Raw genomic sequence first — 13,798 nt, forward strand, 5'->3', positions numbered from 1 at the left:
GGTCCCGAGACATTGCCAAAGCATTTCCGGGGGTCCCCGGCCAAAAACGTTGAGAACCCCTGAACTATACTAAAAGATCAAAACATGCACGGTCAGGGAAGTAGTTTTTTTTCTCTCGCCAACTATAGCAGCTGTTGTTTATAGCCAGCGTTTCACTGGAGCATGCTGCACACGTAGCATTACTACGGCGCCACGCAAACAATCAATCCTGCAATAATGTGACATCTGGGAGGAGGGCGTAATAACCCATTTAGACCCGAGGACGATTCTACAAACGCCTTCTGAATCCTGACAGTTTTCTGGAAAAACCCCATGTTTCCATGTCAGTGGTTCTCAAACATTTTCATGTCAAGGACCCCCAAATGTATATGTAATTGGCCGCCGACCCCCATCTGAAAATATGTTGTTCCAGGGACCACCCGGAAGCAAAGATTTGAGTTAAAAATGTTCGCTCTGAAAGAATATATATTCAAAGGTTTGCGCCACATTTTCACGATTTTTCAAAAATAGCAGATCTACAAGCTCGTAGCGCGGCACTCGGTGCCGCGCTACGAGCTTGTAGATCTGCTATTTTTCAATAGCTAAACTATAGCACCAAAAGGGGTTCCCGCCCAGAATGGGATAATTATGAGAATAAAGGTATGACAAATCATTATTAGAGTGAGTTAGGCTCCGCTACATGTCCACACATTTATTATTCACAGTAATGGAAAGTAGTTTATTATGCCACCCAATGCAGCTCATTCATTTTGATCCAAACTCTGCGTTCGTTCCCACAAAAAAAATGTGGTATAAGCCCAAGTTCTTGTAAAATTGCCATCCATTTCTTAAATTACCATTTAGGAAATGATCTGACATTTAGAATAATGTTCTGGCCTGCTGCGATCTAATAGCGGAGGAACAAATTGGCCCCGGGCCAAAACCTTTATGCCGGCCTCGGTCTGTATTTTTAAATGTTGACCAATGGGGTGCAGTACCAGCTCAGTGGCCTTGTGGTTAGAGTGTCCACCCTGAGACTGGGAGGTCGGGGTTTAATCCCCGGCCGGGTCATACCAAAGACTGTAAAAATGGGACCCAGTGCCTCCCTGCTTGACACTCAGCATCAAGGGTTGGATTGGGGGTAAGTCCCTGTGACATACTAGCGTCATGTCCAGGGGGTGTACTTGTACATCAAGCTGCCTCACGCTACAGAAACAGGAGTAGCGTGAGGCAGCTTGGGGTGCAGTACTCAGTTTAGACCGTTTTTGGTTTAGACTAGTCATTGGTTAGACCAGTCATTAGTCCTACAACTACAACCTATCTCAAACCCTCACCCTAAACCTAACCTCCCACGGGGCAGCACACCTAAACCTAACCTTAACCCATGTCTAACCAATGACTAGTCTAAACTAAGTATGCACCCCGACCAATGAACTACAGACATGTTGCAACTGTGCGCACGCACACGCACACGCACAGAAGGTAGAAAGCCTTATACTTGCCAGAACGCCACTGCAAGACATATATGCCTGAGTCGTAAATAAGTACATGAGATTAAACCTGTTTTCCTCAGTGGTATATATAATCAAAAGTCTTGTAGTTGATTATAAAGCTGTCTTCACACTTGTATTTACATTTTATGAACAAAATGTTCATCAAGCTATTAACACGTTGGATCCGTATGACGAGTATACTACTACGTACTGTCCTATAAATTAACCCATTTTGGGCGGGAACCCCTTTTGGCGTTTAAAGCATTATGTTATAATTTAGCTATTGAAAAATAGCAGATCTACAAGCTCATAGTGCGCTACGAGCTTGTAGGTCTGCTATTTTTGAAAAAATCTGACTGTTGGTTCAGTCATGTGCTGTTACCTGGTTGAGCGCCTCCTGGTGGCCAAACGCGGCCTCCGGGACGTGGCAGTACCTCCTCTCGCGGTACTTCCTGCGCAGGAAGGTGGCGCGCTGCTCGGCTGACGCCCCCGCATGAAGCTCCTCCCCCGGCGGCAGAGCGGCGGCCCAGAAGCCGTTGGCGTTCTCGTTGCCCACCTCCAGGAACAGCTGCGTGAGTGAGAGGCACAGAGTTATTATGAAGCTGTGGTTCAATTTACAATTTACAATTTAGGCATTTAGCAGACGCTCTTAATCCAGAGCGATTTACATTAAGCAATAACAAAAAGCATGGCATACATCACATATATAAAAAGTAGTTATCATGAATCATGCGTAAACTAAGAACGTAACAGTGGAGTATCTATGTAAACTATGTATACTATACTATATAATATATTATACATGTGTACTATAAAGTGCTATGACTACATAAAGTGCAATTCTAGAGCTGTCTACATAACAAACTATAAGTCTGTTTAAAATACTATCTAAGTCTACATAATGTGCTATCTAAGGGGCTAGGCTAGGGCAAGTGCTACGGGCCATGGTGGAGTCTGAAGAGGTGGGTTTTCAGACTACGGCGGAAGATTGGGAGTGAGGCTGCAGTTCTGACTGCGATGGGAAGTGCATTCCATAGTTTTGGAGCCAGAAGGGAGAAGAGTTTGGGACGTGTGGAGCGTTGTCCCGGCGTTTTTAGTGAAGGTACCTCCAGCTTCCCTGCGTTGGCTGATCTGAGTGAGCGGGAGGGTTTGTAGGGTACCCAAACCTTTTCACGTCAAGGACACCCAAATTGACACTAATTAGCCCCACGGACCCCCATTTGAAGAGACATGCCAGCCCAGGGACCCCCCATAAGAGGCTTCTACGGCTCTAGCAGAGATTCTCAAAAGATTTTTCAAAAATAGCAGGCCTACAAGTTCGTAGCGCGCCACTTGGTGGCACGCTATGAGCTTGTAGATCTGCTATTTTTCAATAGCTAAAGTATAACATAATGCTTAGTTAAAACACCAAAAGGGGTTCCCGCCCAGAATGGGTTAATTTCAAGGACCCCCAGTTTGACATGAATTAGTCTACGGACCCCCATTTATCTGAGGGGACCCCCCCTCCCCCCAATTTCTAATTGTAAAATCGATGTTAATTTAACTCTGAGGGTGTACAAATGGACCCATCAGGGTCCATTTGCGGGGTCCATTTGCGGGGGGGGGGGGGGGGGGGGTCGTGAGACATGGCCAAAGCATTTCCCCCTGGCCAAAAATGTTGAGAACCCCTGTTATAATCGTTTTTTTTTTTAAATCATCGTGAGAACGATGGCTTCCATTTTGGCATTGCAACTTTTCAGGAATAGAAAGCCTGCAGCGGTGGTGGACGGGTGAATTGCTAATTGTTAATATTTAAACAGTTATTAGATTTATCGAAAAAGTAATTGATAGAACAATCTGTATATAGCCCATGAGTTGCAGCCCCATTGGGGACATCAGACAGACATCACACATGTATCAAATCAACAAGAAAGGGCTTGTATGTGTCTGGCATTCAGATTCTGAAAGTTATGCCTAATTTATGCTCCATTGTAACGCCGGCGTCGAGGACCGAAAACATATCCATAATCTCATGACGTGGCGCGGCACCGTCGTAGGACAGAAGTGTAAAGCTTCAGAAAAGAGTTGATGGGCAACTGGCACACACACACTCGGGAAATCATTAATGCGGTTAAGCAATTTTGACCGATTCTACAAATCTCTTCGAAATCCTGACAAAAACTCATGTTTCTATGTTAGTGGTTCTGGGGGTCAAAGACCCCCAGAATGATCTGAATTTGGCCGCCGACACCCCATCTGAAAATATGTTGTTCCAGGGACCCTCCAGACGCAAAGATTTGAGTTAAAAAACGTTTGCTCTGAAAGAATATATATTCAAAGATTTGGGCCACATTTTCACGATTTTTCAAAAATAGCAGACCTACAAGTTCATAGCGCGGCACTCGGTGCCGCGCTATGAACTTGTAGATCTGCTATTTTTCAATAGCTAAGGTTGAATGATTAAAACACCAAAAAGGGGTTCCCACCCAAAATGGGTTAATACTGAACACAACTCATGCATATTCCATGACGACACGGACACAGCACAACAAGAAGATGACCCCCGTTCTGCTTTGGCCTGTGCAGAAGCTACATATACTGCATAAACTAGACACAAACAATCATCAAAGACTATTAACAGAGGACGTCTGTAGCCTGGAGGTTAGAAGAGCCGGCCAGCGTCGAGAGGGCTGCCGGTTCAGTTCGGGGGGACCAGCAGCCGAGGGAGGAGGCAGTTGCAGCGCATGCACTGACCCGTGCGAGGGCGTGAAGTCAAAATGAATGGAATTGATTAGGGACTCTGCTGCGCTAAATCTTCATGCCCTTGAGCAGAGCGTATAGCAAACACCAGCTCTTAAGCACATCTGCCCTATTGGTAGCACTGTGTTGCTGCCAAGCGTAGAAACTCTATCGACTACTGAGAACTTATATAGTGCCTGACTGGGCCATGACTTGTGAAGCGAACAATAAAGGCTGACTTCCGTCATCTTTTGGAAGCAGTCATTAACCACTTAAAGCACGCGTGAACCCTAGCTTCCTCTATTCTGGGCATGTCATAATAACAGGCGAACAATTTGACACAAATAGCAGATCTACAAGGTCACAAACACGATGCATTGTATATAACCCCACCCGGTCAACCAAGTATGTAGTGGTTAAGCCCTATATATTTCATCGTATGACAAATAGCAAAAAGCTCACAGTACAATGCACTCATTTGTTGCACAACATTTTTCTAATACTTGATTAAAAAACATGATGGAATATAAAACGTGCCCAAAATAGGGAACGCCAGTCCAGAGTTAATGTGGTTAATTAAAACAATTAGTTTGCTTTCCAGACTGTAAATATTGTAATTGAGGGCAGACCAGTTTTAATTGTAATATTTGTGAAAAATCCACACACATTAATATAACTGTATGTGTAGTCTTTACGTAACAGCTAGTCATTGTACATTTTAGCAGTTTAGTATTTTTCATTTCAAATGAAAGCAGCAAATCCTTTCTGGAATCATTTGGAACTAGTGGCTGAGGAGGATCAGTATACTGTAGCTACATGGACATGGCCGTTTTAACAACATATCGTTGTTAATACATCTTTAGACACAAGCCAACAGACTAGCGATACCTTTCAAACCCATTGGGTATAAATCCTGGATTTTGCCGAGATTTTGCAGGATTATGGACAAAACGGAGTTAGCACTTAGCAGCTGGATCGCAATAGAAACAAGCTGTGGGCTTTTTTTTATGTTATCCTGTTGCTTAATAATTCATTCATTCAAGTGTTATTTATTCTCGAAATTACACTGAGTAATTAAACTAATTTTCAGTGTTGTCGAGTAATACAATATCATATAGAAGAACATCACAATACATCAGAAGATTAAAAAAAACCCATAGGTTTACACATAAAAAGCTAAGACAAATTTCAAAACGATCTAAAAACAGTTACATATTGTGGGGGTCTGTGTGCTCACCAAGGTTTTAAAACGACTCAAGGGTATTAATGTGGTCAATTGTAATGTCGTCTGCAGGTCATTCCGTGTATTAGGGCCACAGAGGCTAAAAGCAGATCTACCAAAGTTCAGAGTTCACTTTTGGTACCTTTAGTACTTATAACTTTAGTAATTATAGTGGGTCATAATGATTGTTACAGATGCCTGTGTGTGACATATGATTTGATTTCAATCAATCGATCAATAAATACATCAATCAATCAAAAAGCATATGCTTTTGATTGATTTATTAACAGTTTGCAGAATTACAGTACATTTCAAGTACAACTCAATACAAATAACTGTTAACTGCGAGTGGACGACACCATAAAGCATTTCACTTGTTTACAATAGGGTCCACCATTTTCAATGGCAGTGGCTATAGCTCTAATCTTACATCCTTGCCTGCTAATGCATCTACAGTTGGAGGCCATCGATATTGTCCTTTTCTTTTTGCTGAGGTTTGCGTGATCTGCGCAAAAGGACAGTTAACCCATTTTGGGCGAGAACCCCTTTTGGTGTTTTAAACATTGTTATAATTTAGCTATTGAAAAATAGCAGATCTACAAGCTCATAGCGCGCCACCGAGTGGCGCGCTACGAGCTTGTAGGTCTGCTATTTTTGAAAAATCGTGAAAATATTTATTTCAGAAAACTGGAGGATTTAGAAGGATTTTTTTAAATTTTGAGGTCAGGCCTAAATAGGTCAAATGATAAGGGACAATATCGGTGGCACCCAACTGTATTTCATATTTACAACAGGGACTGGACCACCCCCCAGTGCTTAGTGCAGTGCTCACTGTACCTCCACCAGCTCATTGCTCCACACGCTGATGTCCAACTTCAAGCTCCGCACTTTGGAAATGCTGGGACCCAGCGATCGATGCTGCCCTAATGCGCACACGCGCGCGCGCGCACACACACACACACACACACACACACACACACACACACACACACACACACACACACACACACACACACACACACACACACACACACACACACACACACACACACACACACACACACACACACACACACACACACACACACACACACACACACACACGAGCATTAGCATAATGTGCACAATGACAACCATGAAAAGAAAACAAACAAACAGACACACAAGATAAATACTTATGCACAAGAATCATTATTACTAGCTGGTTTTCTAGTAGAACTTGCCGGTCTTAAAGGCTGCTTTAACCCATTTAGACCTGAGGCCGATTCTAAAAAAAAAAGGCTTCTAAATCCTAACAGTTTTCTGAAAAATCAGACCTGTCTGAAGTGAGTGGTGCTGTACTGTACTGTACTGTACTGTACTGTACTGTACTGTACTGTACTGTACTGTACTGTACTGTACTGTACTGTACTGTACTGTACTGTACTGTACTGTACTGTACTGTACTGTACTGTACACGCCCTCCTCCCTGGCCGGTGTGTGTCTGTGTGTTAGGCTGTGCAACAGTGACACTCGGTGGTGAACAAACGCTATTTTCGTGCTCGGACACAGGGACAGACCCTGTGTGTGGCTACACACATAGCTGTCTATAGGTGCTCAACCTTTTTCACGTCAAGGAGCCCCAGAATTATCTACTTTTGGCCGCAGACCATCATCTGAAAATATGTTGTTCCAGGGACTTAAGTTAAAAACGCTCCCTGTGAAATAATCAAATATGAAAAAGATTTTTGCCACATTTTCAATTTTTTTCCAAAAATAGTCAGATCTACAAGCTCATAGCGCTATTTTTCAACAGTTAAAGTCTAAAATAATGGTTAAAGTTGTTGAAGTCCAGAATTCAGCGCAATGATTAGGCACATTACGGTCATCAATCTTAACACTGTCATTATTGACTCTTTCTGCGTTGGCAGATACGACAGGTGAGATTTAATGATTTGTGTTCAGTCTGGCATGCTGGAAGTTTGCAACCAACAACTCATGCAGACTCCTGCGCGTGTGTACACACACACACACGCGCGCACACCCACACGCACGCATTCATCATCATGGCACACTGATAACCATGAGTGCACACACAAACACACAAGTAATACTTATGCAGAAGAAAAGTGTACAGATATATATCTGAATATAAACATACTTGCAGGCGCACACACACACACGCGCACACGCACACACACACACACACACACACACACACACACACACACACACACACACACACACACACACACACACACACACACACACACACACACACACACACACAGTGAAGGAATGAGTAGTAAGCAGCCAGTTTGCAATGCAGGCAAACAGAGCGTGACTATGTGAGCTTATTCTCTCACTCACACCAGTCATATTGAGCCCCTCCAGCACTGCTAATTGGAAATGAAAGCACCAAACGAGGGCCATTAATTGGTAATGAATCATGAGTAATTCATTGTTGTTGGTTGTTCGGCCTATTTATTTGGGGGTGAAGGCGGGAGGAGGCTTCTGGTGTAGCCCATGGCCATAGACGGACCACGCATGCATAAAACATCGGGAGGCAAAGTCACTAGCATGCTGCAAATGGGAATTCATTTCCTTGCAGCAATGATTTTTTGAAGCTATATCGCTTGATGCCATATTTTGTATGCTCGGGTTAAGGACATCGCGGGCAATGGGGTCACTGTGCAGATAATGGGCTCTGCAGGACAGCATTGGCAGGCTAGTGAGGTTTATTTAAGCAGGGCTGGGCGTCCAAATAAACAAAATCACACCTGTTATCGGCCTTATAGTTATTGTGCGTGCGTTACCCGCGTTATGATGTTATTATGTTATGTCAACTTATGTGATCCGAGTGAAAAGTTTCCCCATGCAGCACCGTGAGTCTCTGTGCTGAGAGAGCGCTCTCTGTGTTGTACTCTGTTGACAGTTTGTGCTCTCATACTAGCCTCTGAGACCACTCTAACATGAACAAAGCACGTCGCAGAAGAGGTCATTGATTGGCTAACGTAGGGCAAGATTTCAGGGTAAGCCAATCAGAGACAGTCTGACAGAGTAGGGCGGGTCTTACTGTTATGGCTGTGGTAAAGGGTAAACCCTGCACAGACACACAAACCCTTGTAACGCATACACAGAAAACGCCGGTTTAGCGAACATTATTACAACAACCTTACAACGGCAATGCAATGGCAAATGCGGATGACAGCGATCGGATGCTTTGCGGGTTGGAAATACAAGCATTATTCTGGCAATCATTTTGTCAAGTTGACTCTTGGTGACATGCTGCTGTGGCGATTTGAAATCTTTGTCTGTTTTAGTGGTGTTGGTCCATCTGACTGTGAGGCACTGCCCGCACTGGACACTGCTTTCTGTCCGCCACATAATTTGCATTTCACCTCGATGTTTTTTTCGTCCTTTACCCGCAGCATGTCACCAAAAGTCAACTTGACAAAATGATTGCCAGGTATGTTGTTGAGGAAATGCTTCCCCTCTCAACGGTGGAGTTTGTTCCTTTCAGAGCACTGGTCAGCAAAATACCAGTGAAAGTAGGGCCAATGTGCAGAAATACATCTCCGAAATACCTGAACAGTGAATATTCTAAAATGGAAGATGAGCTCAAAAATACATTTGATAAATTAAAGCACTTTCTTAAGTTTATCCATCCTTGTTTGGTTCAAATGGCCAGATGTGAGGTAAATAGTTTTACTGATAGTTTCTCTTTGTGAGGCTGAGGTTTGTTTGCTTGCCAAGGTTGAAGATGTCTTCAGTTGATTGAACTTATTTTTCTGTAATGTCAGTCTGCCAAAGGAGTGTAGTTGATTTACTTGAATACTGCCAAAATAGTATTGTTAACTTTATGGTGTAAGAAGAGTGTAGGCCCTACTCATTTTTTATTTGATTATTGTCTCCACCAGGCCGAAGGCATGGTGAGAGAGTATGTTTTGCACTCCGTCCGTGTGTGTGTGTGTGTGTCCGTCCGTGTGTGTGTCCGTCCGTGTGTCCTTCCGTCCGTCCGTTACCAGCTAATCTCCGGCACCGTTAACCCGGTCGATGCCAAACTTTGCACACACACTCCCTAGATGCCAACGATGAACCTCTGCCCCGCATTTTCCAGAACGGCCTGTTATAGCGCCACCATGAGGCAGCTTTTCACATTTGTTACCTAAAACTGCACCGATCTGCGTGAAACGTTGCATGCACACTCCCTAGAGGCCAAGGACAAACCTTTGACTTGCATTTTCCGCATCTGCCTTTTATAGCGCCACCAGGAGGCCGACTTTTGTAAAACACATTTTTGGATATTACTCCTTCAGATTCTGTCCAAAAATCTCACAAATCGTTACACAGTATCTCTATGGTCATGTGCTCAAGTCGGATCTGTCCCATATTTCATATTCCACCCTAATTGGCTATAATTGCCTTTCACAGTTTGCAAGATTGCCCCGTTTTGAACAAAAGCCTCAAATCATGAACACAGCATGCAATTTACGTGAAATCTTTCACACATTTTCTTACTAGGCTGAGGAATATATCCCACCCTTTTCACATTGGCCTGTTATAGCGCCACCAACAGGTTGATTTTTGCAAAACAGGTTGATTGGAACAAAATGCCTCAAATCATCCAATTGCCATACAAGGCAAACATGTTTATATTGCTCCTAAACATTTTGCCAAACATCTCACACAGTCCTATCCTCCTGGTGGAGACCTGTGCCCAGAAGGGCACTTTTTCTAGTTATTATTATTTTTTCATATTGCACAGCACCATTTGTTTTGAAGGCAATAAAGATGCCTGTCAACATTTCTGAACATGTTTTATTGTTCCACAACATTTCATAAGAGGGAGTTGTCTTTTCTCTTACTGTGCGACAGAATAAAAAACCTTTTTTTAAATCGTTTTTTATAATATTATTTTTTAAAGTAAAGTAAAGTAACTAGTTACTTTCATAATGTAATAACTAGTAAAGTAATTAGTAACTTTTTTAGATAAGTAACTATAACTATAACTCTTTACTTTTTAAAAGTAACTTGAACAACACTGTTGGTTAGCCGATTTGCTCGTCTACATATGGCGTAAACCTTCCCTTCATTGTCAATGGCATTTAATGTTTGTGTTGCCATAAATGTATGTCATATTTGATGGACATATGACCTAATTTCACCTTTCATTGTCAATGGAAAATATGAGACGTGTGGGGACAAAAGCTGTATATAGGAGGCCCTCAAAAATGGTCGTCAGTCCGTTACACGTCACCCCACCATTATGGTTGACGCTCCATATATGGCCGTCTCCATATATTAACCCATTTTGACCCGAGATCAGATTCTAAAAATGTATTCTACATCCTGACAGTTTTTGGAAAAAGCTATGTTTCTATGTCAGTCGTTCTTCGATTTTTCAAAAATAGCAGACCTACAAGCTCGTAGCGCGCCACTCGGTGGCACGCTATGAGCCACCTGTCCTTCCTCTTCGATGTCTCCCTTTTGACTGATACCTGTCCATTTAAACTCTAGACGGGCCCGCCCTGCGAAAACTAGAGTTCTCAACAGGCCTGAAAATTAAATCCCGGCCCTACCTGGGCTCCCATCAAACCCTGTACACTCAAGACACTGCCCCCACTGCCACCCATATATGGATGCCCAGCTGTGTGGGTCTGTGAACACAAACATTGACTGATGCTTCGTTGCGATGATTTGATTGGCTGAGCAAAGTACATATTGAAGAAAAAAGTGAGGGCAGAAAATGGGGCGGCTGTGGCTCAGCAGGTAGAGCAGGTCATCCAATGATCCGTGGGTCGCGGTTCGAATCCCGGCTCCTCCTGTCCACATGTCAAAGTGTCCTTGGGCAAGGCACTGAACCACACATTGCCTCCAGTGGTTGTGGATGTGGGATGTGAGGACGCTGGCGTCGACTGTTCTCCGCTTCACCTCCCGATGTATGAATGAATGAACCATTGTAAAGCGCTTTGAGCACTATAAAAATGCAATCCATTATTAAAAGTGAAGACGGCAAAAGTGATTGGCCGGAATGACACATGTGATGATTTGATTGGCTGAGCACAGAATATGATGTATGATGATAAGAGCGCCCCTCACTTCACACAAGTGTGATTATTTTAATAAATAATCAGTATCGCCTACCCTACACTGTATAACAACTGAATTGAATTGGCGAAGGCAATTAATATAGCTTTATTGTCATTGTAACATGTACAACACAATTAAAAGTGCCAACCAATAAGTGCATCAAATCACTACAAATATATCAAGCTAAAAATGTTTGAGACTAAAGGCTCATTCATAGTCTGGATTTTCGGTGGTGAGGTGACCACCATAACGTTGAGCGGTGGTGAGTAAAAACAGAGAGAAGCGTTGGGGGCGGTGGCGGTGGTTTGCTCTTCACCGCGGCTCGTGACGTCATGTTGTTGTTCGGTGGTCACCTAACCACCGGAAATCCAGACTATGAATGAGCCTTGAAACACACATAACCACACTTCCTGTTATTGCACAAACCCCCATTGCATTGACAGCAGAATAAAACAATGTATTGCAGCAACAGATCATTTCTTAGCAGCGAGTGTGACTAGCACTGTGGTAGCTCTTAGCAGCGAGTGTGACTAGAGCTGTGGTAGCTCTTAGCAGCGAGTGTGACTAGCGCTGTGGTAGCTCTTAGCAGCGAGTGTGACTAGCGCTGTGGTAGCTCTTAGCAGCGAGTGTGACTAGAGCTGTGGTAGCTCTTAGCAGCGAGTGTGACTAGCGCTGTGGTAGCTCTTAGCAGCGAGTGTGACTAGCGCTGTGGTAGCTCTTAGCAGCGAGTGTGACTAGCGCTGTGGTAGCTCTTAGCAGCGAGTGTGACTAGCGCTGTGGTAGCTCTTAGCAGCGAGTGTGACTAGCGCTGTGGTAGCTCTTAGCAGCGAGTGTGACTAGCGCTGTGGTAGCTCTTAGCAGCGAGTGTGACTAGCGCTGTGGTAGCTCTTAGCAGCGAGTGTGACTAGCGCTGTGGTAGCTCTTAGCAGCGAGTGTGACTAGCGCTGTGGTAGCTCTTAGCAGCGAGTGTGACTAGAGCTGTGGTAGCTCTTAGCAGCAAGTGTGACTAGCACTGTGGTAGCTCTTAGCAGCGAGTGTGACTAGCACTGTGGTAGCTCTTAGCAGCGAGTGTGACTAGCACTGTGGTAGCTCTTAGCAGCGAGTGTGACTAGCACTGTGGTAGCTCTTAGCAGCGAGTGTGACTAGCACTGTGGTAGCTCTTAGCAGCGAGTGTGACTAGCACTGTGGTAGCTCTTAGCAGCGAGTGTGACTAGAGCTGTGGTAGCTCTTAGCAGCGAGTGTGACTAGCGCTGTGGTAGCTCTTAGCAGCGAGTGTGACTAGCGCTGTGGTAGCTCTTAGCAGCCGTTACTGAATCTACTGGTCCCTGACTTGTATCACTCTGTACCGTATACTGCCTAGATGGCAACAGTTCCACCAGTGAGGGACCGAGGTGGGGAAGTGTCCTTTACAATGTTCTGTGTTCTTCTGAGACAGCAGGATCAATATACAAGCTTTGTGAACTTGTATAGATCAAAAGTTTGGGAAAAACTGTGGGCGCAATGCTGATTTGGAGTCGCACACACCTGGCGCTGCTCCATACCTTTCAGAGACTGCTTGCTTCCATGGCTTTTTCGGTCTCTCTCTCTCTCTCTCTCTGTCTCTGTCTCTCTCCCCCCCCCCCCCCCTCCCCCTCGCCGGATGAGAACGAGTTGGGAGGGAACCGAAAGTAGATAAACAAAGAGCCCTGCATTTAGCCGTTACCGTGGCAACTGTTGCTGGATGGCAGCTGCCTCCGTGAGCTGCTGTCGGAGATGAAGGAGTTTACTGCAGTTATACGAGGAGCCATATAAGTATCAATACTGTCATGTAGAAGTATACTTCGTTACAAGTAAAAGTCTGCCGTTCAAAATCAACTCGAGTAAAAAAGTACAAAAGTATTTGGTTTCAAAATGCAAAAAGCAAAAGTATACTCGTTGTGCATTTGTGTCCCATGCATTTCCAGTTTCGAAATGTATAAAAATCTTTTGAAAACATCAGATCTCCAAGCTGTCGCATCGCGACACATTGTGAGCTTGTAGATCGGCTATTTTCAAATGGTTGAAATTTTGATAAGGCTGGAGTGGTTACTGTATGTTTTTTTAGTGTTTTTATAGTAACTAAAGTTAAAAATAAATAATGTAGTGGAGTAAAAGTACACCATTTTGACCTGAAATGTCTTGGATTAGAAGCAACAGAAATAGAAATTGGAAATATTCAAGTAAAGTGCAAATTCCTCAAAACTGTACTTAAGTACAGTGCTTAAGTAAATGTACTTAGTTACTTTCCACCACGGGGCGGGGGAGGGGGTGATGTTCTGTGGAGAAATATGTTCTC

At 43.9% G+C, this 13,798-nt stretch overlaps 1 protein-coding gene across 2 annotated transcripts in view; it reads right to left on the reverse strand.

Moving 5' to 3' along the window:
• arap2 (ArfGAP with RhoGAP domain, ankyrin repeat and PH domain 2) overlaps nt 1-13,798 on the reverse strand; it is a 216,974-nt gene that overhangs the window by 107,353 nt on the left and 95,823 nt on the right. For both annotated transcript variants that reach the window (XM_079491216.1, XM_079491217.1), the window contains exons 13-14: nt 6,250-6,335; nt 1,855-2,040 (exon numbers count right to left, since the gene is read on the reverse strand). In XM_079491216.1, the coding sequence (XP_079347342.1) occupies nt 1,855-2,040; nt 6,250-6,335 (272 nt within the window). The remainder of the gene's footprint in view (nt 1-1,854; nt 2,041-6,249; nt 6,336-13,798) is intronic.

The sequence above is a fragment of the Electrona antarctica genome, assembly GCF_951216825.1.
Source record: "Electrona antarctica genome assembly, chromosome: 21".
Classification (NCBI taxonomy): domain Eukaryota; kingdom Metazoa; phylum Chordata; class Actinopteri; order Myctophiformes; family Myctophidae; genus Electrona; species Electrona antarctica.